This window comes from Xyrauchen texanus, chromosome 9, assembly GCF_025860055.1.
Source record: "Xyrauchen texanus isolate HMW12.3.18 chromosome 9, RBS_HiC_50CHRs, whole genome shotgun sequence".
In the NCBI taxonomy this organism is placed as follows: domain Eukaryota; kingdom Metazoa; phylum Chordata; class Actinopteri; order Cypriniformes; family Catostomidae; genus Xyrauchen; species Xyrauchen texanus.
Window position 1 is genome coordinate 40421021 of NC_068284.1, and position 26839 is coordinate 40447859.

General features: G+C 37.7%; 2 protein-coding genes across 5 annotated transcripts in view; both read left to right on the forward strand.

The window, feature by feature from the left end:
• The window catches only part of LOC127648837 (calmodulin-regulated spectrin-associated protein 2-like), a 77997-nt gene extending 59904 nt beyond the window's left edge, over positions 1 to 18093 (forward strand). For 2 of the 4 annotated variants that reach the window (XM_052133610.1, XM_052133612.1), the window contains exons 12-19: positions 1814 to 3656; positions 6187 to 6323; positions 6652 to 6872; positions 7305 to 7401; positions 7620 to 7685; positions 8538 to 8650; positions 13513 to 13631; positions 16148 to 18090. In XM_052133610.1, coding sequence (XP_051989570.1) covers positions 1814 to 3656; positions 6187 to 6323; positions 6652 to 6872; positions 7305 to 7401; positions 7620 to 7685; positions 8538 to 8650; positions 13513 to 13631; positions 16148 to 16444 — 2893 coding nt within the window. In that variant the 3' untranslated portion in view covers positions 16445 to 18090. Of the gene's footprint in view, positions 1 to 1813; positions 3657 to 6186; positions 6324 to 6651; positions 6873 to 7304; positions 7402 to 7619; positions 7686 to 8537; positions 8651 to 13512; positions 13632 to 16147 lie in introns of all 4 variants that reach the window. The other 2 variants (XM_052133611.1, XM_052133613.1) reach the window with 2 other exon arrangements.
• A 3278-nt stretch (positions 18094 to 21371) lies between these two features.
• The window catches only part of LOC127649040 (WD repeat-containing protein 47-like), a 31554-nt gene continuing 26086 nt past the window's right edge, over positions 21372 to 26839 (forward strand). The window contains exons 1-4 of the mRNA XM_052133926.1: positions 21372 to 21511; positions 25047 to 25213; positions 25480 to 25563; positions 25745 to 25829. Coding sequence (XP_051989886.1) covers positions 25056 to 25213; positions 25480 to 25563; positions 25745 to 25829 — 327 coding nt within the window. The 5' untranslated portion in view covers positions 21372 to 21511; positions 25047 to 25055. The remainder of the gene's footprint in view (positions 21512 to 25046; positions 25214 to 25479; positions 25564 to 25744; positions 25830 to 26839) is intronic.

A 26839-nucleotide genomic window follows, 5' to 3' on the forward strand; every position in this document is an offset into this window, starting at 1 on the left:
GGCAAGAGAGAACAGAAAGTGAAGAGACAAGGAGTAATGTAATGAGGAAAGGCACTTGCATAGCCCACATGAGCACCACAGCTGAATGCCATGTATGCTAACCACTAGGCCAGTGTTTCTCAACTGGTGGGTCGCAGGTCTATTCGGACTGGGTCGCGGACAGCAGGGAAAGAACATGCATGATTCTCCCATTGAGCATTTTTTGCCAGCCGCCTAAGTAAAATTTCAGCGCTTTATAAATGCAAAAGGCTTATCATCTGCAATGCGATATTTTCACAGTGGTATTAAAGCTTGTTTTTCGCTCGAGTGTATTGGAACAATTCGCGCCAATGATCTGCTCTCTAATCCACTGTAAATCTAGTTCACATGCCACGCCTCAACGGCCATTTGAATTCTAGTGAGATTTTTTCTAGTTTAAATCGCTATGGAGGAAGTCAAACCTCTCAAACAGCCAGTTTTTCATTAACACTATAATTTATTATTATATTATTATTATTATTAGAAAAACTAGCTACATTGACCTATAGCCATAGTGATGAGGGGCCATCATGGTCTTATGCCTGTGCTAATATATCATTACACTGTAAATATAAGGGCAAATACATAAATGGCTTTGAAGTCTGGACCTCCAAGACTTGTGGACAAATTATGAATAAAGTTTTCCTCCTGTGTAATATACTGTATGTTCTGTTAGAATGATGTTTGTTATTAGGAAATAAACTGAAAAATAAATATAATGGGCTCATCAGTATACTCATCAACTTTGATGGAAGAGAGGTGGAAGAGAACATTTTTTGTTGTTGACATCAGCATCAAAAAAATGTCACTTGATGAATGCATTTATCCTTGAAAACCATGAACAAAACTATGCGAGATAAAAGAAAATGTGACCCAGTATACGTTAAATACAGGTTATGTTTTTTTACTATGGTGGGTCGCCATTTGATGTACAGTGTAAAATCTGGGTCCCGAAGCAAAACCAGTTGAGAACCACTGCACTAGGCCATTGGTCTGATGCCATTTGTGTTTTCCATTGCATATCAGCTTCTGAGATTTATTTATTCTGCTTTATTTAAAAAATATACATAAACGGAATGATTTTCATGGTGTTCAGTTCCATTAATGATTATTGATGATCTGCATTCTTTTGCTGATGTGGACGAAACTCTACCACAACCAAAATATTCTGACATTGTTATATAGTATAGTGTTTGCTGCACCACTACTAAATCTACAGCAAAAAAAAATAAATTTTAATAAATAAGTATACAGCACAATCATTGTAGTCCAATTTGCAAATTAATGACTCTTGTTTGCTGGTCCTTTATAATGAATCAGTCAAAGGCCTCATAAATCTTGTACTCAAATGTTGTTAGTTTGAATTAGTCTAACTCATTAAATCAGTCAGAGCAGTTCCTGAATTAACATCTGACTCACTCACTGAACCACAAGTCACCTTCAGTCAGATCTGATTAAAAATGAACTATGAACTGTGAACTGTGTTTTGTTTACTTAATGCTTGTAAGACTTAAATCAGTGTAATTACTGATATTTGATATAGTATGTCGGTGTGTAGGTAAATATACACAATCAGAACAGAATTTTGTTTTAATAAATTGATAATGGAATCATGATGTAATCAGAACCTGAAACAGAATCATTAAATTCCTTACAGTTCCTATCCCTACTGCTTTCTTTGATTTGGTAATTTGGTAACATGGTAGTTTAGTTATAAGCTGTTTTATTTAATATATATTATCCACATTTTTATCTTAAGGGTTCTTGGTCACTGAAAGAATATTCCATGTTTCAGGTACTCAAATGGTGTGTTGACAGATAACCCCAGCCCTCCCTATGACCCATGCCCTCAGCCTAGCACCCCTAGTATAGAAGAAGCCCTGAAGATCATCCACGACTCAGAGCGACCCCACAGCAGCCTGCAGCCCCCATCTGGGGACAGCACCTTTTTCTTGCACAACCCAACGTCCCCCAACAGCGCTGCTGCTGACGCAAATAATCCAGAGGACTCCCATTCCAAGGCCCGAGTAGATGACGCTGACCTGAATTCCACCTCCACTGACATGGATACTGGAATCCACGTCCGTACTGAGGACATTCAAGATGGACAAGATGAGGATTCATCCTTGAAGGATTACTCGGACATGGACCAAGACTATGAGGCTCGTTCCTGTCCACTTCTGGAGACAGACGGTAGTCCATGTCTAAGCCTTTTGGGAATGCGTTCTCTGGCAACCAGTATGGCCTCCTCTTTGGGTTCTGCAGTGCGTATGACCAGCTTTGCTGAGCAGAAGTTCCGTAAACTGAACCACGGTGATGGCAGCAGTAGTGGAAGTGGTGGGAACACACCTGATAGTGGCGAGATAAATGTCACAAATATGGAAGCGACTGGTACAGCACGCCCTGTTACTCCTGATGCACGTGGCCCAGTTCTGCTCGCGTCACCCCGCGACCCCTCACACCTTCTGGCGTCAGAGATGGTGCAGTTGAAGATGAAATTGGAGGAGAAACGCAGAGCTATTGAGGCCCAGAAGAAAAAGGTAGAAGCAGCTTTCACACATCACAGGCAGCGCATGGGCAAGACAGCCTTTCTTAATGTGGTCAGACGCAAAGGGGTCGTGTCACCACTTGGGGGCGATAGCGAGGGCCCAGATGATCGAGAAAAGAGGGCCAGTGGCCCTCAACCCCAAAAGACTCTATCAAATACAATGGACACCAGTTCTTCATTGGAACGGTGTAGACCAGACGGTGCACCTCCAAAGTCACCCCTGGAGGAAGCCAGCTTGGAGGTGGACCTATCAGATTACACGCGATCCATTGAACGCCTGAATACATCTTTGAGCTTCCTGCAAACAGAGATGCAGCGATTGGCCCAGCAGCAAGAATGCATCATGCAAATGCGTGACCAGCAGAGTTGGGTGATCTCTCCACCAGATCCATCGCCACGAAAACCATTTCGTGAGTTGCGCAGCAGCAGTGTGGTGGGCCGTGGCTCTGTGGGGTCACTCTCCCCCATCATGTCGTCCACAGGCTCCCCACGCACAACACACCGTTCTCCATCGACCATAAAAAGGAAGTCAGCTTCCTTCCATGTCAGGACTCCAAGAACGCCAAGGCCCAATGAACTTAAGGTCACCCCCTTCAGCCGCATGCTCAACACCCCGCAGTCAGTTGACAGCCTGCCTCGACTTAGACGCTTCTTGCCAAGCCAAACTCAAACAAGCTCTTCTGCCTACCTGGGACATGACGAGGGACCTTCAAGTGAGGGCAACACAACAAAAGGGAAATCACACAAGCAAGAGTCCAAAGACGAGCCATCATCTGATGCAAACACTCAAAACCAAACAGCTGCTAATCTGCCATCTGCTGAGGTGAAGCAAGGACAGAAGAAAGAGGAATTCAAAGATGGAGAGAATACAGAGATGGAATCTGAGTTGTTTTCTCAGACAATAGCAGATCATTTGATGGCCATCGGGAACACAAATAAAGCCAAGTCACAAGAGAAGAAGTATCTGATTGAGGTTCCACTCTCTGTGCTGAAGCCTCTGGATGGACATGACCTGGAGAGCAGCAAAGAAACAGAGACTGGATCAGAATCCAGACCAGACCAGAAGATCTGCTGTGGCTTCTTCTACAGGGTGAGACTGATATTATGCTTATTATATTAAGAAATATGGAGAGCACTTGCATTCATATATATTTTTAGAGATACTGTAAGTTGCTTAAACAACTGAAACTTGTCAAAGCAATATTTGTACTATTTTTTTCTTAAAATATTTATCAGAACACAGGAATTTAAAGATGAACGGCAAAAAACTTTAAAGTAATTAGAATATACGGAAACCTAAAGAAAGTAAAACTAATATTTTGATGTTTAAAAAAGTCTATATCCATGTTTACTAGGCTTGGGATCGATGCCTTTTTCAGGCATCAATAATTGGAAGATTTTCTTGATGATTATCGATATATATATATATATATATATATGTGGTTTTTTTTATATAAATAGGGCTACCCTTTGCACAATAGTCTTTTCAAACATATTTCTCAACACAACTTTGTTGAAGCATGACCGGCAGTTTAAATTAAAGGGTGTTGCACTCTGGACTTGTCTGGCGGTCGACAGGGCACATACTAAAATTAAAAAAAAAAAATTCTATCAAGGTATCTATGTACACACTGCAGGCTTGCCGACACTCTAGGCTGCTTAAAATATTTGCAGTGCTACAGAGCGTAACTCGCATAGTTTCCATTAAATTCGACCCAAATCATTATCAAAGGACAAAGATTATTTACTCTAGCCATCAGTGGATGATATATTGTATATATGCATCTTTCATATTGCCTAGACAATGTATTTTCAGTTACATGTTTTTTGTCTTTTTGTGGTTTGACAGCTTGAAAGAAACCTCTTCAAAGATATAAAGAGAAATTGCATAATTTTTTCTAATCATTCAGTTTATGCAGTTAAATCAGTTACGTACATTAACCTGCAAACGCATCATTCTTGAAGATTTTTTTTTTTACTTTTGTGTGTATGCATACTGTCCAAGGAGCTCTAAAATACCCGTCCTATTGCTGCGTTCCATTCAACTCGGAAGGTTGAATTTTCCAACTTCCTACAAGTGCAATAGAATGCCACTGGAAGTCGGAATTCCAACTGGGAAACTCATGCGGAAATTTCAAACTCCGATTTTTTTTTATAAACATTCACTTTTATTAAGTAATATCGATATATGAGTCAATGTTCCTACTAGTGTTGTCACGGTACCAAAATTTCAGTATTCGGTACCGATACCAGTGAAAATCCACGGTTCTCGGTACCAATTTCGGTACCAAACCAAAGTTTAATTTAGACTAAATTTACAAGAAAAAATCCATGGTTCTCGGTACCAAAGCAAAACACAAAAACATGCTAATTGAACAACACACTATTTTTATTAATAAAGGTAAACAATGCCATTCTTTATACTTATTTAAAATTGTGTTTCAAGTTTTTCCACAACTAATAAATGAAAATAAATTACACACCTAAAAAACACAACAATAAGCCATGACTGAATAAACACTCAGTGTTATATTTATAAACTTAAACATTTTTATAAATTAAAAGGTCATTTAAAAAAACCTCTGGTGTGTCATATAAAAAAAACCTTCATGTCCTCCTGTTTTTTTTTTAACCCTAATAAAATGTATAGTAGCATTAAATAGTTAATAAAGAAGCTTAATTCTAACACTCATTATATTTGCGTTAGCTGCACCAAGTAACGTTATGCTAATGATTTACTACACGGCTAACATTGTGTTTATTTCAATCCGACATTCAAATTAAAATATGGTATATAACTCAAAACAGAACATCTAAATTTGAAATTAATTTGAAACTTACCTGCTTGAACTCTTTCCGGGTGTCGGTCTTTAAGGTGTTTTATCAAGTTTGATGTGTTTCATGCTTTTGAGAGAAAACTTCGATGACATCGTTTGCAAATTGGTTTTTGATGATCTATGATGTTCCCCTCGTCATCAGCCGCAAATCCGAAATATTTCCACACATGGCTCTTTCCTCCTTTCTTATCAACAAGTGCAGTCACCACAGCAGCGCCGACGGTCGCCATGTCTCAGCGCTTTCATGAGGAGGACGCAACTTCACGCGCTTTGTGCGTGCATGCGCGAACTTTGACCGGGTACTCGGTACCACTGGTACTTGGTACCGAGAGGTTTTTTTTTTTTTAGTACCGACTTGGTACCGAAGTACCGAATATTTTGACAACACTAGTTCCTACATAACATGATAATAAACCTTGTTTAACAAACACCTGCAGAAACAGGTGGATAAAACATGGGATATTATACTATCTTTTCAAAATGGTACAAGTGTAGCACAAATGCTAGCGTTGCAGCATTGTTTATCAGTTGTGTTGCTAGGAGACGTCTCTGGTGACAGTCAAACACCTGGGGGCATTACAGTTTTGTTTCATTACATGTCACCTTCTGAGCATCTGGCAATGGAATGCCTTTATGGTCGGAGATCAGAGATATCTAGTAGGAATATCCCAAATACGACTTGAATGGAGCACAGCATATGTTGTGATGCCTGTGCTTGTGCTTTAAAAATATGACAGCATTTATATTTTAATTATTAATGTATTTGTGTGTGCTGTGATATAGGATGACCTGAAGGGTGAGGAGGATATTGCACAGAAGAAAGCAGCTCTGATGGTGAAAAGGCTACAGAGGGAGAGAGAGATGCAGAACAAGAAACAGCAACAGGAGGCTGAGATGGAACAGAAGAAAGAAGCAGCAAAGTATTTAAAGAAATAACACCTCACAAACTGAGAAAACAACAAAAATCTACTGGCCATAACAGATACCCTCACAAATCACATGCCACATATTCAAAGAAAACACATACACTGTGATGTTTACAACAGAAAATTATAAAATGACTGGTTTTCCTGTGGTCTGTGAACTTTAGTACTTTATCATGAAGACACTATACATGAAAATGGACTTCTGGTAGATGATTAGATATACTGATAGAAAGTTCTGCGTTTAAAGCTGATCGATACATTTAAAACATCAACTTGCATTTGTTTAAAGGAACATGCATGTGTTCTTTATTTACTTGATCAGATTACAAGTGGAGGAGGAACGTCAGAAGAAAGAGGAGGAGAAGGCAAGACGGGACTACATAAAAAATGAGTATTTGAGGAGGAAGCAGCTCAAACTGATGGAAGACATGGACAGTGTCATTAAGCCCCGCTCTTCAAGTGTCAAACTAAAAAAGCCACGCCCCAAATCTATGCACAGAGACATTATGGAGTCTCCAAAACCTCCAGCACGGACACCCACAGGTATACTGATTCAGCCATGGTGACAGTCATTTAGTTTATTCTTCAGTGAATTCTACATAACTCCATTTGGAAAACACTTTTTCGACTGTATAGTTTGTTTAATAAAAATATGAGAAATATTCCTTGAGTTTTACGTATATAAAATTAAATCTAGAGAAACTGCATACTACTGATTGCTTAGTCTAAACATCTCTGAATAATGCTTAGAAATGCAAGTTCGGGCATTGAAAATATTCTAACCAAGATTCAGATAATACTTAAATTTAGGAGGTTTTGGAGCATATAATATGCAACTTAATCGCAATGCTTTTAGTTATAGAAACATACAATTTGTTGTTTCCCAATCTGTTTTGTACTGTTTCTTGGCTTCTAAAAGAAAATGTATGCAAATCATGTTTATGCATATGCAGATGTGTCTATCTGTGTGTCCAGGGTCACGGCCACGTGGATACTCCGTGTCCAGCTTGTCACTCGCCTCCCTTAACTTGGCAGACAGTGAGAGTGTCCAATCAGATAAGAGGACATCCAGGTGAGACCATTTCTCCTTTTCAATCCCCTGTTATCTTCCATGTGAGAGGTTGCTCAAAAAGACAGAAAGTTGTCGAGATTACAAACGTGCTTTTATATGAATATTCAGACCTATTAATAATAGACTCACATTAACTGCTGTGAAACCAGTCTTATTCGTAACCCTCTGCCTCCCTCTGTCTATGGTATCTCTGTCTTTTCTCTGTGCTGGTTGCTCAGAGGCAGCAGACTGTCACCTGGCAGTCTGTGTTTCTTTCTCAACTCCTCTAAAGGAAGAAAGGGAAGGTCAGTTTGCAGAGACCCATGTCATTACCTCATAAGGTGCTTAAGGCTGTCATTTTTAGCTTGGGTGCAAGTCAAACTCATATGCTTGGACATCAGTTTATGATTAAATCAGCTCATTGCTTATTTAAAGAGCACACAAATCCAAATTGTAATACAATAATCTTTTAAAAATTATCTGAATTATTTATGTAATACAACATGCCTTTGTTTACACAATTTTGTTCATGTTTTGTTTGTTGTATTCATTTTATATTCTTTTTACCGTATTTTATTTTTGTATTATTTAACCTTTTTTGCAGAATTTAATTAATACAATATCATAACATCAACAGACAATGGCTAATCATTTAGACCATAACTTGAATGAGCTTTAGAATGTCACATGTTGTTTATGAGACTTATTGTAACATCATGTCCTAACCAGCCACAACTGGCACAAGCAATGAGCGGCAAGACGTTTAGTCATTCGCATTGGTTGCTCATCGCTAGCCCCGCCCTCAGAGAAATCTCATTGGTCCAGAAGTATGACCTCATTGGCTGTGTTTGTGTTGTTGTGCAGCACTTTCACTTGCAGTGTGTACAGAAAAATCATTTGTCGTGTCAGACCAAGTTAGGACATGGTGTAATGAATATGTTTGTGCTGCTTCATCCATGCTCTGCTTCTGTGATTTGTTTTTTCCAGCTTTCAGCTTCTCAGCATTACAGTGTGCTCTTTATTGTACTTTATATTTGAGTCTTTTTCCAGTAGAAAAAAGTGTCCACCTGCTAAATTAGTCCCTCAGTCTTTATCAAATTGGAGCTTCAAAACTTGTGTGTGTGTGTGTGTGTGTGTGTGTGTATGTTTATTCTCAGGCCAGAGACTACAGAGGGCTGTTTGTCACCATGTCCATCAGTAAGTGGTAATGGGGAGAACTGGGAACTAGAATCGACGACATCATCTGCAGCGTCCAATACAGAATACACAGGTGCAGTATGCCGTTTACTGTGTCATTAAACACACTCAGGAAGGAACAATTGTGGTGGATTTGGAACAACTTTTTACATTTTAGAGAAAATGCCTCGCTCATGTTGTAGGATTTGATTCTGTCCTTTTGGATTTGTCTTGGTCATGAGGTTCTAATGCTTTGGAGCGTGGTCCTATATTAACATTTGCCAAATACTAGTAAAAAAATCTTCTTTGGTCTTTGGCTAGTTTCTGGCATATTTAATTTTTTTATCTGAAAAGCAATGTGAGCAAATCAGATCAAAAGATACAGGACCCTATTTTAAGAGCACTCGCTCTATGCACAGCACTTTGCCATAAATCATACATGTAAAGTCAATGGGCATCGCCATGAAGTTTTGGTATTTTTGTGCAAGCATGCGAGAAGTCTAGTCACAAGTGGGTTTGGTGAAGTTTCGCACGCAAAGCGCTAATGGGCTGGGTCAAGTGCAATTTAATTCTCATAAATAAATATCTTGTATATACTGTACACTGGCGGCCAAAAGTTTGGAATAATGTACAGATTTTGCTCTTATGGAAAAAAATTGGTACATTTATTCACCAAAGTGGCATTCATCTGATCACGATATATAGTCAGGATATTAAAGGGGACCTATTATGCAAAATTCACTTTTACATTGTGTTCGAACATAAATGTGTGTTTGCAGTGTGTGTATACAACCAACTTATAATGCTAAAAATCCACCCAGTCTTTTTTTTTAATCCCCATTAATCATAAGCACTGTCTCAGTACAAGCCGTTCGCAGATTAAATTAAAAATCATACTAAACAATGTTTTATTGAAAATGTAAAAATGCAGAAGGTTTTCTGTGAGGGTTAGGTTTAGGGGTTGTGTTAGGTTTAGAGGATAGAATCTATAGTTTGTACAGTATAAAAGTCATTATGTCTATGGAAAGTCCTCATAATGATAGGTAGACCAACATGTGTGTGTGTGTGTGTGTGTGTGTGTGTGTGTGTGTGTGTGTGTGTGTGTGTGTGTGTGTGTGTGTGTGTGTGTGTGTGTGTGTGTGTGTTGCTCATCCATCGTTGCAAACCTGCTGAAAAAACTCTACAACAAATAAATACATTTATCAAATAACCATTCGGAAACTTCCTGGTTCATTTTCAAAGTTGTTACTTCTGACAGAGTCTCTCCCTCATCAGTGTCTGACTCCGGTTCAAACATATAGGACTGAACAACACTATTTTCACTGTCAGTCATATTGCTATTGATGTCTAGTTATCCGAAGCAGAGATGTCAAAACTCCGCCCTATTTTGGATATGGAGCGGAGAGCACCAGCTCATTTGCATTTAAAGACACAAGCAGTTTGTTTTTATTCCCACACAACAATTGGCATTTTCAACATGGTATAAAAAATTATCTGTAGTATTTTGAGCTGAAACTTCACAGACACATTCTGTGGACACCAAAGATTTAAATTACATCTGGTAAAAAGGGGCATAATAGGTGCCCTTTAATAATGTGAAAAATTACTATTAAATGTCATTTTTTTTTGTAATTCAGAACTTTTTAAACTACTTCAAAGAGTTCTCATCAAAAAATCCTCCACGTGCAGCAACGACAGCTTTGCAGATCCTTGACATTCTAGCTGTCAGTTTGTCCAGATACTCGGGTGACATTTCCCCCCACGTTTCCTGTAGCACTTGCTGTAGATATGGCTGTTTTGTTGGGCACTTCTCACACACCTTACAGTCTAGCCGATCCCACAAAAGTTAAATGGGGTTAAGAACCCTAACACTCTTTTCCAATTAGCTATTGTCCAATGTCTGTGTTTCTTTGCCATCTCTAAAGGCCTTGCACCCCTGAGTTTTCTCTTTACTGTTGTACATGAAACTGGTGTTGAGCAGTTGAGGACATGTGAGGTGTCTATTTCTCAAAATAGAGACTCTGATGCACTTATCCTCTTGTTTAGTTGTACATCTGTCCTTCCGCATTTCTTTATTTTCTTGTTAGAGCCAGTTGTCCTTTGACTTCGAAGACTATAGTGTACACCTTTATATGAAATAATTTTTTTGCCATTTTCAATCATTGTATAGCCTTCATTCCTCAAATTCCTTAATGATTGACTGACAAGTTTCTAGAGAAAGCTGTTTCTTTTTTGCCGATTTTAACCTAATATTGACCTTAAGACATGCCAGTCTATTGCATACTGTGGCAAATCATAAACAAACACAAAGACAATGCTTTCAACTGTGTTTGATATATTGGCAAGTGATTTTCTAGTATCAGATTAGCTATTTAGCATGATTACTCAAGGATAAGCAGGCTTGCACCACTTCATAAACATATAATCATGGTTGGGAGGGTTACTTTTTAAATGCATTCCACTACAGATTACAGAATACATGTTGTAAAATGTAATTTGTAACGTATTCCGTTAGATTACTCAAGGTCAGTAACATAATCTAAATACTTTGGATTACTTCTTCAGCACTGGTAGATTTTTTCATTTATTTTGACTATATAAACTCTGCCAGTACAGTAAGACAAAATACACATGTTAAAAATACATTCTCTGAAAAGCCTAAATATCTTATGAATATCTTAGAAAAGAAACATGCCCGGGGTCCTTGCTCATCTCCGTGAACATGCCTTAGGACTGCAGATGTGGCCAGGGCAATAAATTGCAATGTCTGTACTGTGAGACACCTAAGACAACACTACAGGGAGACAGGGAGGACAGCTGATCATCCTCACAGTGACAGACCACATGTAACAACACCTGCACAGGATCGGTACATCCGAATATCACACCAGTAGGACATGTCTGTGAAACTTGTTCAGTTTATGTCTTAGTTATTGAATCTTTTTATGTTCATACAAATATTTACACATGTTAAGTGTACTGAAAATAAAAGCAGTTGAAAGTGAGAGGACGTTTCTTTTAAGAAAAATTTTGTAACATAAATAATTAAACTAAACTTCTCTTTCCACATCCACTGCCTGAGAGACAAACGCCAAATAACTGCCCCACATCCTAACAAACAAGTCCCCAAACCCCAGTCTTCTAATTGCCACCTCCTCGAAAGCTGCCACCCTCCCCATCTCCGCTGACCACTCTGGAAATGATGGCACTCCATCCTAATTCCAACTCCTTAAAATAATTTGTCTGCCAATCATGATACTGGTCAGAACCCAATTTTTTTATATGTTTATCCAGAGTTTATACAGAGTCTGGGGCTAAGTACAATTTGAGTGCCCAAAACATCACACAAACAACTCTCAACCAAAATTCTTGAATCTTAACACATCCCCAAAAGACATGGGTTGTGTCTCCGTCTTCTGATTGGCATCGCCAGCATGTGGGTGTGTTTAAGACCAAGCCTATACATCCTAGAGGGGGTCCAATAGAATATATGCAAAATCTTGAATTGCATAAGGTGAACCCTTGCATCTCTAGATGCAGACTTAATTATTTTTTTTTATCCTAGCCCACACTCGTCTAACTGTCATCCATCCCTCTAAACTCAAACAGTCCATGTACTTGTACAACTTTGCCGTCAGAGTGCTCGAGTCCGGTGTTTCTATACATCTTTTGTGAGACAGAATTACACAACAGAAAATTATCTATAGAACACTCCAACCAATATGAGGCATAAAAACAAAGAACATGTAGAATCATCCACATAACCATCCAGTCCACACAAAAAACTTCAGCCGCTAGCGGAACCAGCACAAAAAAAATATCTTTCAGTTTCCTCGGGCGGTCAAACTAATGTTCAGTGAGACGGCCCGTTCGGCCGTTACATGAGTGGACTAGATGTCCTAATCACTCTAATGATTTGCAAGAAATATTCTCAAAACAAGCTCCATCCAATAGGAGGCATAAGCATAAAGAATGTGCAGATACATCTGCATACTGTCCCGAAGGAGTGTTATTCCACAAAACAAAACAAACACCAGCTGCTTGGCGGAAACACAAAAAGAAACAAAGACGGTGCCCAGTTTCCTCGGACGGTCAAGTGAATGTTCAGTGAGTCAGGTCCACTTGGCTGTATCAAGAGCATCACACAATAACTTACTCACTCCTTTGACTTTATGAAGGACAATGCTTGCTGTGGGCATGTAAATATTTTGTGGCCATCCTTAGTATCTATTAGTATCCAGAATTGATCTGGCCTGTCTCTTTCCGTGGATCTCTGAGCCAGAACCCTTTGAGCTTGCTCGATTTCCAGCTTATGGCCTGTTATGTCGAGCAGACTCGGGAAGAGCTTGTCTAGGAATTTCACCATATCTCGTCCTTCTTCATTCTTAGGAATTTCAACAATTCGGATGAACAAATCTTCCAACTTTTCCCAAATGGGATCCAAGTCTGTCATGGTCGCTAGCGGGTTAGCAGCTAATTCCCTTTCCGATGACTCCAGATAATCGATCTACCTCTCGCCATCCCGCATTCTTGTAACAAACTCAGCAAAGCATTGCCGACATGCTCGACAGTTGATGCAAGTTCTCTACCGCCGCACCGTCCAAAATGCGGTCCCTGAGTCCCTGGTCTGCGGCCCTGTAAGGGATGTCAGCTTGAGCACGTATTTGTCTTTTAATGTCTCCAGTGCCCAAGGATTTTGTCTTCATAGAAAAGTTATGGAACAGAGTGTATCAATCTCACCGATTAAAAACAAAAAAATCTAAAGTATTAAAAACTAGCAAAGTGCGCAGAGCTCACCGTTCACACATCCGATCCGATGACGCCACGTGAACCACTCCCAAAAGTTTTTCTAATTTCAAAGGGGTCTTAACCAAAACAAAACTTGAAAACCACTGACATATAGGATTGTTTTGGGGGTTTTTTTGTCAATCTATTCTGTTGTATCTTTCTCTCCAGGGCCAAAGCTGTACAAGGAGCCCAGTGCTAAATCAAATAAATACATCATCCAGAACGCACTGGCTCATTGCTGCCTTGCAGGCAGAGTCAATGAGGGACAGAAGAGCAAGATCTTAGAGGTGAGAAGAAGATCTTTGAAATGTGGTAGCTATAGAAACTGATATTTATGTTTGTGAGGTTTTGGTCAATTGCATTTCAGGTTCAAAATAAACTATATTGAGGAAGTGACTTAAATTTGTTACTCAGCATGTCAGAATAAATTGAATTTAGTGCATATTAAAATAACTGTGCAAAATAGCACAGAAATGGTCCCAGGACTATGCAATACTAGACTTTAAAATGTGGTAATGTGCAATTGTCAACTTAAACAACTCTGGAGCATTTTTGGGCTGCTGGCAGCAATTATTCACGCTCAAATTTAAAAGCTCACCATTAACACATACTGTGGACTAACTGCCAAAATTTGTCAAATTTTGTATGTTTACAATCTTAAGATGAATAGAATTAAAAAAAATTGTTTTTGTTTTGTTTTTCTAAATTTGTAAGCAAGTAATTCTGATTTTGTTCACTCCATCTCCCTCAGAATAATCTTATTTTATTCCACTAGATTGCAGTAAATATCACCTTCCATCACAAAATCTGAAATGTTGGTGGTGATATAGTGCATTTTAGCCCTCACAGATGTGCTTGCTCATGGACATTCAGTCTAATTTTCAGTTCATGCACCACCCTCATTTTCTTTAGAATATCTCGGCCTCTGAGTGGATTAGAAGCTCAATCTACCTCTTTTGGCATTAGAAAGCTGAGATCCTCCCCTTTGCGATGATGTATAACATGTTATCATTAATATTCGATAACATATATTTATGATGATTTGTTTAGCATGATTTTTTCTGCATTATTGAATATTTTGTTCTGGACGTCTAAGATATAACATTGGATTATTCAAACAAGCAAGCTCACAGACAAGTAAACATGGCTTAACTGGCTAAGGTGAAAGCAGATATACATTTTTCAGCTGTTTGTGGTTTACAGCAGCAGTTATCTGGTGGTATTAGGGCAACTAAAATCAACTGTACAGTCACATCTCTGAGAATGAGAGCTTTCATTTGATATATGATTTGTCTATTTACGTAAGTGCTATTTTAAAGACTTTTAAATTAATCTTAATATTTCTACCACATAACCACTGTGTGGCGCTTATTTGCGACCCTGATGTTTTAAAGCCTTAACTTGTTATTTTAAGTAACATAAATGCAGAAATTATGGTTATCTATGAAAAGTTCAGATTGTAAGCTTTAAAATGATTTTGAGCGTAACATTTTTTCACAATATAGCGCCACCTTTTGGACCCGGCAACAGTCGAGAGTTGATTAAGGATCTATTTTTACTTGATCTAACCTATTAACCCTTAACCTTATACCTCCAGTATTTAGAAACCTGGGACCTCAGTCCACCCCCTGTACCTAATCCATTTTTTGAGTTTGTGCCCACACCTCTTTAGTATTCCTCAATTTATTTCTTACTATTTGTATGACACACAGAAAATGCCAAAATTGCAACAACAAAAAAATTCATAATTAAATGTATAATGGTTTAAGTACCAAAAGTAGAGACCCAAGGTATGTAAGTGTTGTTGTTGTTTTGTTTTTTTTGCACTTTCATAAATTATTTTTGTTAAATAATTATTTACATTTTTTATTAAGTTTACTATAACAAGATATATATTTCTTTGTGAATTACAAGATAAATTAGTACTATATTCATACAAATAAATACTATATCTCGTTTACTTTCTGTAAATCAATTAACTATCAACAATGGTGAATTATCAGCATTTATGCGTATACACATACATAATATACATGTTATTTCCTACTCAAGGTGGCACTGATGTTTTAGTGATTGACTTGATTTACTTTTGACATTGCTATTTGACAAAGAGACAATATCGAAGTAAACTTAAATTAAATAAAAAAATAAAAATGTGTTAGTGTAACCCAATGTAGTCAGATTGATTCAGGTATATTAAATAATATTTTAGAAATGAACAAAACCAGTATATTTAGATGTTACCACATGAAGCTAATTTTTTTTTTTTTTTTTTTTTTTTTTTTTACAGTTTATGAAGAATTACTTTAAACAGACATTTAAGACTCTGAGCTGATATGTATGTACTGTATATACTATATGTATATATACATTAAAGGAATATTCTTGGTATAAAACAAGTTAAGCTCAGTCAACACAATAGATTCACTTTCAATGTAAGTGTCTCATTGTTACCCAGATTGTTTTTTTTTTTAGAAAAGGAGGGCCACATCAAAATATATTTTTGTAGTAATCAACATGATGTCACAAATGCTGTCGATTGAGTGTAACTTGTATTGAACATTCAATACAAGCTATATATTAAATTATATTATATATTCAGTTATATATATTCAATAGAATATTCCTTGAACTTTCTGTCGATGAAAGAGCAATGTCCTCTTTGGTGCCCTCTTCCTTTTAAACAAAATAAATAAAATAAATTATTTTGATGAACTTAATGGAGAGACCTAGAATTTCTGTTATTAACTAAAAGGAAAACTTTGTTATTTCATATTATTAAGTATTTGTCTTACTTCTACAGGAAATGGAGAAAACAGAAGCCAACAGCTTCCTCATTTTGTTTCGGGACTCTGGCTGCCAGTTTCGCTCTCTGTACACATATTACCCAGAGGCGGAGGAGATAATCAAGCTGGCTGGAATCGGGCCCAAGAACATCACGCCCAAAATGATTGAGAACCTATATAAATACAGCTCTGATAAGAAACAGTTCAGCAAGATCCCAGCCAAGACTATGTCTGCGAGTGTGGATGCCATCACCATCTACAGCCACCTCTGGCAAAACAAGAAACAAAGCACGCCCAAAAGACTCTTCAAATAAAAGGCAAAATTCTCACCTCACTGGCAGTGTTTTGAAATTGCAAAGTGTACTTGCCTATTGGACCTTGTGATGCACAACCTGAATGTAACGAAAACACTTATGCAGGTTTTGTTTGATGTTCATATGTGGCAAATTTGAGATCCAGTGTTCAAGAATACACACACACACACACACACACATTATTCCATGTGTGTGGGTTTGCAGCACTGACTGACATGCTTCTAGAAAATTTTTATTTTAGATGTTAAACTTGTGTGGCCTTATGCTTGTCTTGTCTTGTCTTTTTATGCTATGCTTAAAGCGCAGTTAATGAGTTTAATAGCAAGTCATTGCATTGTTTGAAGATGCACAACCTGCTTTTGTGTTTGCAGACATGCAGGTCAATATTGGGGACATACGACACTTGAAGACTAACGTTGCTCTAAAGAAGTTAAAGAAGGTCATGAAGCTGAATAAGCATTTACTGGAACCTCAGAAACTGTCTTTGTCTTTATTTAATGTCCGAGTTCATTTATATTTTGGGTAGGATTCGTAATGCTTGTTGAACATCAGCTGCTCCGGAGGAATGTGTGTGTGTAAAATTAGCAACAGTTAGAGTAGTTTGTGCGAAACGACTCTTTTTACAAAACACTCATGTCTCTCTGTATCTGTGACGTATATGTAATGATGGGGCCTTTAACTGATGAAGTTGAGGACCAAAATGAAACATTTTCGCTTAAGAATTTATTAAATACATTCCTAGATATATTGCTATCACTTGTAGAATCACAGCCCAAAATATTGGGGTACCGCGTATGTTTGAAACATACATTTTAGGCAGTTCAGCTAAGCTGACTGTTTGACTAGAGTAAATTTACATACTGTATGAATATAACAGAGGAAACATTATTGAATATCATATAATGAAGCTTTCAAAGAGATGGTGCATATTATTGCTAAATGATGTAACTCATTTTTAATTATGAAGTGCATTTTAAAGAGCTGGGACATTTGGCAGGCAGAGTATTGTAACATTTTTTTCGTCTGGTGCAAAAGAATCGAAAGATATTTGTTATTTTTACTAAGTGAAGTAAATCATTGTTTGGATTTATTGATGCTGTACAGATATAGTTTTACATACTAAGCATATTTCTTAAGCCATTGAGTATTGCAGATATTTTTCATATGAAAAAGATGTTTAACAGTATGGGTCAGTCCTATAAGAAGGCCCAAGTGATGAGAGCAGAAGGAAGCTGTTCTGAGAGTTGTTAATATCCACATGCCGTTTAATCTTTTTTCCAGGTCATGTCAGCTGGTTTTTGTCATCACACTCTTTGTCTGTTTGTATTTGAATGTTAACCTCAACATAAATACAGATTTACATCCAAACTTTGTCCTATCTGAGCTGTTTTTCTCCTCTGTTATGATCCAATATTACTATCTACTTGTCAACAACAACAAATATTATTCTTAGTATGAGCTACTGTACTTATTACTACGTTTATTTTGGAAAGCCAATTTCTGTATACACATAGCTTGCCCTGACTTCAAAAAAAGCTTCTGAACATTCCCATTTTTATTGCCTAGGAAAAAGAGAGACAGTTCATTAAACACACATGAGCCTTTAGGGTGGGTTGTCACATGGGGTAAGTTGTCACAATAGGAACCTGCTTTTTATTGGCACTAATTTGAATATTATACCTTTGTTTTGAATTAGGAAATAGTACTAAAACAGTACAAAAAGCCACCATACACAACACGTGGATGTTTTGTATTTAAAGTGTAATAGGCAAATGCTATGCAATGGCTTTTCAGCAATATTTAAACCATAAAACAACTCATGACACAACATAAATGCAATCTGTAAAAATATATAGCATAGGGTACAATGGGGCTATAGGCACACCTTAAGGAAAATGTGCCCTTTTATTCTGGTTGGAAAGTACATCAAGAAAAAATAAATGTATTTTTATTAAATATTGATGGAGCAACATCATTTGTGTGAAAATAAATAATAAAAGAAGGTTGATTTGATTTTTTTTAAATGTAAGTTGGATGTGGGGTTATTGTACAATTGTGTTGATATAAGGGCAATAGATATAGGGCAAAATGTGTCAACTTATGCATATTATTTTGAGACAGCAGGTTGTAATAATACTTATTCACCATTTTCTGTTCATTTCAATCACATTTGGAATTTCATAACATCTCAAGTATTCTATAAACAAATTAATAATGCTTTTGTGATTGGATCAGTCAATGTGTGCCCACTTTGAACATTCTTCATAACAAATCTATTCGCACACTTAAGAAAAAAAAGGTGTTTTATGGGGCCTTTAGCCCCTGCAACAAGGGGGGCTTTTTACCTCATACTTTCACTTATTGAACAGTTATTGAAAAACATTTGTTTTAAAGGGACAGTTCACCCAATAATTGAAATCCTGTCATCATTTACTCACCCTCACGCCATCCCAGATGTGTATAACTTTCTTTATTCTGCTATACACAAATGAAGATTTTTACAGGAATATTTCAGTTATGTAGGCCCATACAATGCAAGTGAATGGTGACCAGATTTTTGAAGGTCCAAAAAGCACATAAAGGCAGCATAAAAGTAATCCATATGACTCCAGTAGTTAAATCTAGAAGTGCTGTGATAGTTGTGGGTGAGAAACAGATCAATATTGAAGTCCTTTTTTACTATAATTTCTCCTCTCTGCTCAGTAGGTGGTGATATGCAAAATAATGTGAATCACCGGAAACAAAAGAAGAAATATCTGAAAGTTAAAGTGGAGATTTAGAAAAAAGGACTTAAAGGGGTCATGAATTGCTATATTTTAATAATTGTATTATCTTCCCTGAGGTTAACTGATAATGTTAGTAATGGTTTTTGCACCAAAACAGTCCTAATTTAGTAATATATGATGATTTTCAACCCTGTCTCTGGCACTCTGACTGAAACACTCGATTTTGGCTTCCACGTCTTCTTTTGACATCAATGTAAACGCCATTATTATGATTGGCTAACATCGTGCAGCACCTCAAATTTAGCCATATTTGAAACTCACTGGGAAGAGAATGAACAACTGGAAAGATCATTTTATATTTACATTTATGCATTTGGCTGACACTTTTATCCAATGCAACTTACAGTGCACTTATTACAGGGACAATCCCCCCAGAGCAACCTGGAGATAAGTGCCTTGCTCATGGTGGTCGACTACGCCACCCCTACTCCACTCGACTCGACAAGATTGTTGTTGTATTTACGTGCTATCTTCAGTTGGGTGAATGAAACAGTTGTGTGGCTTCTATAAAACTGCACACCGATCATCAGGGGGTGATACATTTGCCCATGTGCAAATGGAAAACACATGGGCATGAGATTTCTAGTTCCCAGCATGCTTTGCATGGGACTTGATAGGGAGAGTATATGCTAAAATGAAGTGCTAGGATAGTGTTAGTGTTTAATATTTAATTACGGTGAAATGTAGAAACATTTCTGTTACTGGAGTTTTGGGGTTACCATTATGGTAAAGAGTGGGGTTTGAACTTAGGCTCTTCTGCACATGATTCAATGATAATTAAATAAATGTTCAATATATTTAACAAGACACAAAAGGATTGTAGAATTCACAATATAAGGCTGTAAAGATTTACTTAAGTTACTTTTGTTAACATTGTTAGTGCATAATTAATTTAATAAACAGTCAAAATTTAAATGTTTGCTTTGGTTGGAAGTGAAAATCTTGATTTTAGGATAATTAAACTACAATAGCTTAATAGTTTTGGACAAAAGTAGATATTTTTACTTGATTCAGCAAAATATCAATAGATTAATCAAATGTAGTTAACTTTAGTTTATTGAAGTAAATAGAGTTCTTCTGTGTAACTTAAAGGAATAGTTCACCCCATTATTCACTTACCCTTAATCTGATTTTGAGTTCTGAAATGTACATTTTTATAGTGCAGCAAACTCTTATATGTCTAAATGTTAAAGAACATGTTATTTTCCATTTCATGACCCTTTTAAATATTGATCTGTTTCTCACCCACACCTTTGATATCGCTTCTGAATATATAGATTCAACCAGTGAGTCATTTGGACCACTTTTATGCTGCCATTATGTGATTTTTGGACCTGCTAAGTTCTGGTCACAGATGACTTGCACTGTGAGGACCTACAGAGCTGAGATATTTCCCTGAAAACCTTCATTTGTGTTCAGCAGAACAGAAGAAAGTAATATGCTTCTGGGATGGCATGAGGGTGAGTAAATAATGAGAGAATGTTCTGTTTTGAGGTGAACTATTCCTGTTGATCACTGAAACCAAAAAGTTTTTTTTTTGCAAAATAAATGTGATATTTCAGGGATTCTCATTTAAATAAATATATTTGCAACATTTTAAACTTTTAGACATTGCACACTTTTTCCTTAATATAGTCAGTTGTATAGATATATCATATTTATCAGTAATACAGATATATATTAGTCTATTTACTAAATCGATTTCTCATCTATGTTGAACTATATAACCTCCCAGGTTAAAAGGCACTTTTGTCCAGCTGTCAGCAGAGAATATGAATGATATAAAATAACCATCACTCATGTCCATGACACATATGGTCCTGATTTTATTTTCATTTTTATTTCTTTTTTTTTGGTTGTTGTCTCATTTGCAATTCACTGACGCGTGACAACAGACTTAAACTTAACTCCTGCCATTTCAAAACAAAGCCGTGTTTAACACCTAAAACATTTTCGCGCCACTCTCTCGGCTTAGTATCTATTTACGAACATGCAGCATAATGTGAATACAATGTTGCTAATCACAAATCCACATAAGCCTCAGTTTGTTAAATCACACGCAGATATGTGCGGGTCAGCTCGGGGTGGGTTTTGCGGTAGTCAGGGATGTGCGTGTGCGCGCAGAGGAAGCTCGTGCTTGACAACCAGCCAGCGCCAGGGACAACAAGAGCCGATCGCGCCCGGATCCACGGAATATAAACCATTAGACGGTCCGTGTCAACACACCCTCGGCGGACTCAAATAGGATTTCTGCACTTTGCTTACATGTAGAGATTACCAGGTGAGGTTTAAATCGCTGTTCGCGTCGATTATTGCCGTTTTTTGAGCATAGGCGAGGCCGGGGAGGCGGCTGCTGCTCAGCCTGGATGACACAGTCTTCTCCCCCCACGGGTCACGAAATATGCCCACTGTGGATCTGAGAAGATGGCCTCGTCCGCGGCTTGTTTATTAGCTTGTAAATTAACAGCCTGATGATATACAATGTGGTTGATGTGGATGTGATCTGTGATCTGTGTGTGCGGCCCTAATAATGCCAGGCTCAGATAGATGCTTTGCAATAAACTCATGCAGGTCCAGTGGAGAGAAAGCATGTGAAAGCAATCTGTTTCCCACAGTGAAGGTTATGGGTAGGTGTGGCTTAGTGTTTAAAGATCAGCTGGTAATATAAAGGCTGGAGGTTTAAACCCAAAAAGGAACAATGATCTGCCATCATTGTCCGCTTAAGCAAGGTATCTATTAAAGAAATATTCCGGGTTCAATACAAGTTTAACTCAATCCACCGCATGTGTGGCGTAATGTTGATTACAACAAAACATTTTTTTGATGTGTTCCTCCTTTTCCTTAAAAAAAAAAAGGGGAAAAAAGAGCAAAATTTTGTTTACAGTGAGGCACTTACAATGGAAGTGAATGGGCCCAGTCTGTAACTATCAAAATACATAAGACGTAAACAATGTGCCTGTTAACATGATTTAACTGTGATAAAATCATGTACTAACTTTTTCTGCATAAAGTTTTATCCAAACCTTTGGTTCCATGACGATGTACTGTAAGGCTATAAATCCAAAAACGACCATAAAAACAACAATTTAGACTGCTTTATAGCTCAAATAATACAGAATTCAGAAGTCCTGCCTTGTAAAATTATAAGCTTCATATTTCTGCCTTTAAACCCTCCAAAAATGGGCCCCATTCACTTCCATTGTAAATGCCTCATTGTAACCTTGATTTTTGCTCTTTTTTTTATTTTTAAAGAAAAGTAGTGACAAGTCTAAATTATTTTTGTGGTAATCAATATTATGCCACAAATACTGTTGATTTGAGCTTAACTTGTAATGAAACTAATATTCCTTTAACCATTGTCCCAGGAGGTGAGTCTTGTTGTAGTACAAATGTGTGTGTGTGTGTGGGGGGGGCAGTGGCAATTGTTGCATTTTTATCTAATAACTCACAGACTACCACAAATATATATATACCCTGCTTTTCTATAAAGAACATTTTCCCATGTATTTGTCAAAACATATTGAACAGTAGCTGTGGAGTGGTGATGTAGTGGGCTAAAGCACAGAAATGGTAAGCAGAAGGTTGACTATTCGATCCCCACAGCCACCACCATTGTGTCCTTGAGCAAGGCACTAAACTCCTGGTTGCTCTGGGGGGATTATCCCTGTAATAAGTGCACTGTAAGTTGCTTTGGATAAAAGCGTCTGCCCAATGCATTAATGTAATGTAAAATGTAAAGTAGCTAATATTACCATGAAAATACTGTACATAACTTAAAGGGAGATTGTAACAGTGGTGGGGTGCCATTGTAACACATTTGTAAAAGGTATTAACCCACTTTATCCCAAATAAGATCACACTTCAAATGAATAATATTATTTCTTTAATAATTATTAATATTACTTAATAGTTTTCTCATTCTGCTAGCTGTCAGGACTTCTGTCTAAAGCAAACATTTAAGTTAGACCTACATTGTAACTTTTTGAATCGAGTTAAACTTTTTATGAAAAATGTAATGATGAGATGATCATTCAAACCGTCTTCAAGGTACTTAATGTAAGATTGCATGGAATAGTTTTAGGTGAACAGGCTATTTTTGTTGTACGTGGAATGTCAAGTCACCTCAGTCTTCAGTGAACATGAAGCCAGTTATATTGGCCAAGTTATAAGAACATTGAGCTGTGCTAAAAACAGTAGCGCTTCATGAGCCATGCCTGTGCGTGTTTTGACAGAGCAACGCTCATTCACTGAATTATTATAATAAATTATTCTTAATTATTAAATCCATCCTTTGCAATTCATAAAACGATTGAATGGCTTCAAGAGACTTTGAATATAATGCACGAGTCATTAATAACTATTTAAATGCTGCTTTCGTGATTCTTTAATGTTATAGTGGAGCTTGACAGTAACGTATATGACAAACAATAACAAACAATATCAGACTGTGAAAAAATGAATGGTGTTCATTTATGCACTAATGACCAAGAGATATCATTTCTGGGATGTGGATTTTAATGTGCAAAATAAACTATGTGTTTTCATAATGTGAGTGTTTCTGTTACCAGATCTTAAAGTAACCGTTTCTCTTCAAATTTTCGGCCAATATTTTCAGCCTTTGTTTTTAACTTTTGGCTGAAATTTTCAGTGCATTCCTACTTTTTATATAACAAATATGAACACTTTTTATATCAGTTGGTTATTTCTGTTAGTGCTGTCAGTCAATTAAATTTTTTAATCGTGATTAATCGAATACATTTTCATAGATGATCGCAATTAATCGCAGGTTTTGCAAGTAGTTGACTCTATATACTTCTTTTCCTGTAAAAATTCATTTATTTGCTTTTTCGGAAAGAAAACAAAGCAATATGTAGCAACATAATCGTTTATTAACATTTTCCAAACAAAACCTTCCACAGTATAAAGATGCACTAAAATAGAACCAGTTCAAGTAACTAAAAGTAGTAGCCACTCCATAGGTTGCCTATTTATTGATATGGGCATTAAATGTCTTAAACTCTCGTCCTCCGCAATACTAATCAGCCAGCAGACTGTGCTATCCGCATTGCTACAGCATTCTTAAAGCCGCTTTCATGATTCACGTCAGCGTCAAGCACCGCTTTGAACTCCACATGAAAAGTGCTGCAGACTGAGGTTTTTTGATAGTTAAGATTTGACATGCTTCTGTGGTAATTAAGTGGCACATAACATGGGCTGAAAAGTACGTGATCTGTCACAAGTCCTACCTGGACTTGTTTTGTACAACAAATAGCTTTAAGAGGTTCTTTCTCCATCACTTGATCTTTGACAGTGCTGTGTGTCGTTTGGAAGGATGCATCATCCGGAGGTCGCATTTGTCGGCCGCATAGGTCGACCACAGAATCATGTAGTGTGTGCGTCAGTGTAATAACTCTGGGCAGACACATCAATATCACAAGGTTCTGCCCTGGTCCGACTAGTGTTTATGCTGGTTTATGCCATATTAACGGTAAATGCGTTATTTGCAAATAAAAACTATTTATGTTTTAAACTTTTCTAATTAATCTAATGTGTTAACGTGTTTTCTGGATATATGGTTATTTTCCATACATCATTTACTTCTTATTTTGGCTCTCTGAGTCGAACCTAGGTCAACATCAGGGGGAGGTACACAAATCTCAGGCCCCATGAATTTAAGCAACTGCCTTGGGTTGAACCCTGCAAGACATTATCCATAAGCTATAGCCATTGGTCACATGAGAAGGCACTAAAATAAATGTCTGCTTTCTTTCTTTTTCCTCTCTCTCGCTCTCTCTCTCTCTCTCTCTTTGTGAAAGCTTGCCATCATGACGGCTATGGAGATCTTAAATGTAAAGGAAGTGGAGATCATCAAGGTGATCCTTGACTTCCTGAACTCACGTAAGCTGCACATTAGCATGCTAGCCCTGGAGAAAGAGAGCGGAGTCATCAACGGCCTGTATTCAGATGACATGCTCTTCCTCAGGTATACTACACTCCACACCAGGTTCAGAAATTAAAGGATTAGTTCACCCAAAAAATGAAAATTCACCCACTGTTTACTCACCCCTGTGTTGTTATAACACCATATGACTTTCTTAATGGTGGTACTTATTGTTAGTTTAAATTTGTCTGCATTATTATGTTTGGATATCTTAATTACACTATTAGTAGAAGTGTCGGGCTATACTTAACCAGTTTAGACTCTTTCTTTCCCTCTTTCTCTCTCTTAAAATCTTTCTCCCCCTGCAGACAGCTCATTTTGGATGGGCAGTGGGATGAAGTGTTGCAGTTTATTCAGCCTCTTGAGTGTCTGGATAAATTTGACAGTAAAAGGTGAGTGATCAATTCAGAATCTAGCCAGAAGTCATGCCCAAATAGGAGTTCACTTGAATTTTGATGAAAAGGCAGGAATAAAACAGTAGCTGAAAAGGAAGAGCGCTCCAAGTTATGTGCAAATTTTAATCAAATTAGACATTGTTGGTTGTTGTGCTGATTTTTATCTTTGTCTTCTTAGATTCCGGTACATTGTTCATAAACAGAAGTTTCTCGAAGCTTTGTGTGTGAACAACGCCATGTCTGCTGAAGATGAGCCACAGCATGTAAGTGATGGCATCGTTGCCATGGCAGCCTGCGTAACAGAGCAATGTTGTCAGATGAGTTGTCACATGTGATGGGACAGTGCTTTATTCGTTTTTAGAAACATCTCCCTGTTTGTGACTCTATGTGTGCGTGAGTTCCATAAACAAGTGAACAAGTGAAAAAATAATAATCATCTGTTACGTAATGCAGAGAGACATGACCCAATCGCGGAGTTCAAAAACAGGGATTTATTAAATACAACAAAAAGGAGCAAAAACAAACTAAAACTCCCACAAATGGGGAAAAAACAAACATAAACTACCCAAAGGGGAAAAACATAAGGTAAATAATCCAGGCAGGGGAAACAGGGAACAGGACCGACCGGACTGGGCTACAGGAACCAGGGTAGGAGGAAACAGACTGACTGACTGGACTGACATGAGAGGAACAAACAGACTGGAAACAAGACAAACTATTACTAGACGGCAAACATGAGAATACTAAAATAGGTTGCGAAATCAGCAGGATAACAAGACAGGGCAGGTGTGACTAATAAACAAATAATGGGCAAACAAGGAGGCAGGGTATGACATAAGACAGAGAGACACACAGCGGTACAGAAACGACAGCCACGTGCTCTCGGAAGACCACAAAACACCTGAATGGCACGAGCACACCCGTGTTCGCCAGAGCCAGACAAACTATCGCACGCTTCCAGATGTCATGAGCACGATGCACTCCCGACAGTAACAGACAGACATGCAGCACAAGTTTCCGGATGCTGACACAGACTGAAACCGAACCAGACAGGAAGTCAGGATCCAGACACTGTGCTCCTGACATGAAACAAGACGGACAGAAGAGCGCACAGCAGGGAATACAACCGAAACTGTGCACTCGCACAAAAGGCAGACAATGAAACACAAGAAAGACATGGGATGATAATGCCATGGTCCTGTCAGACAAAAACCCAGACTGACCCTCTTCTGGGCGGTGAGAGTCACTGTTGCTATAGCAGCCTTCGCCTCCT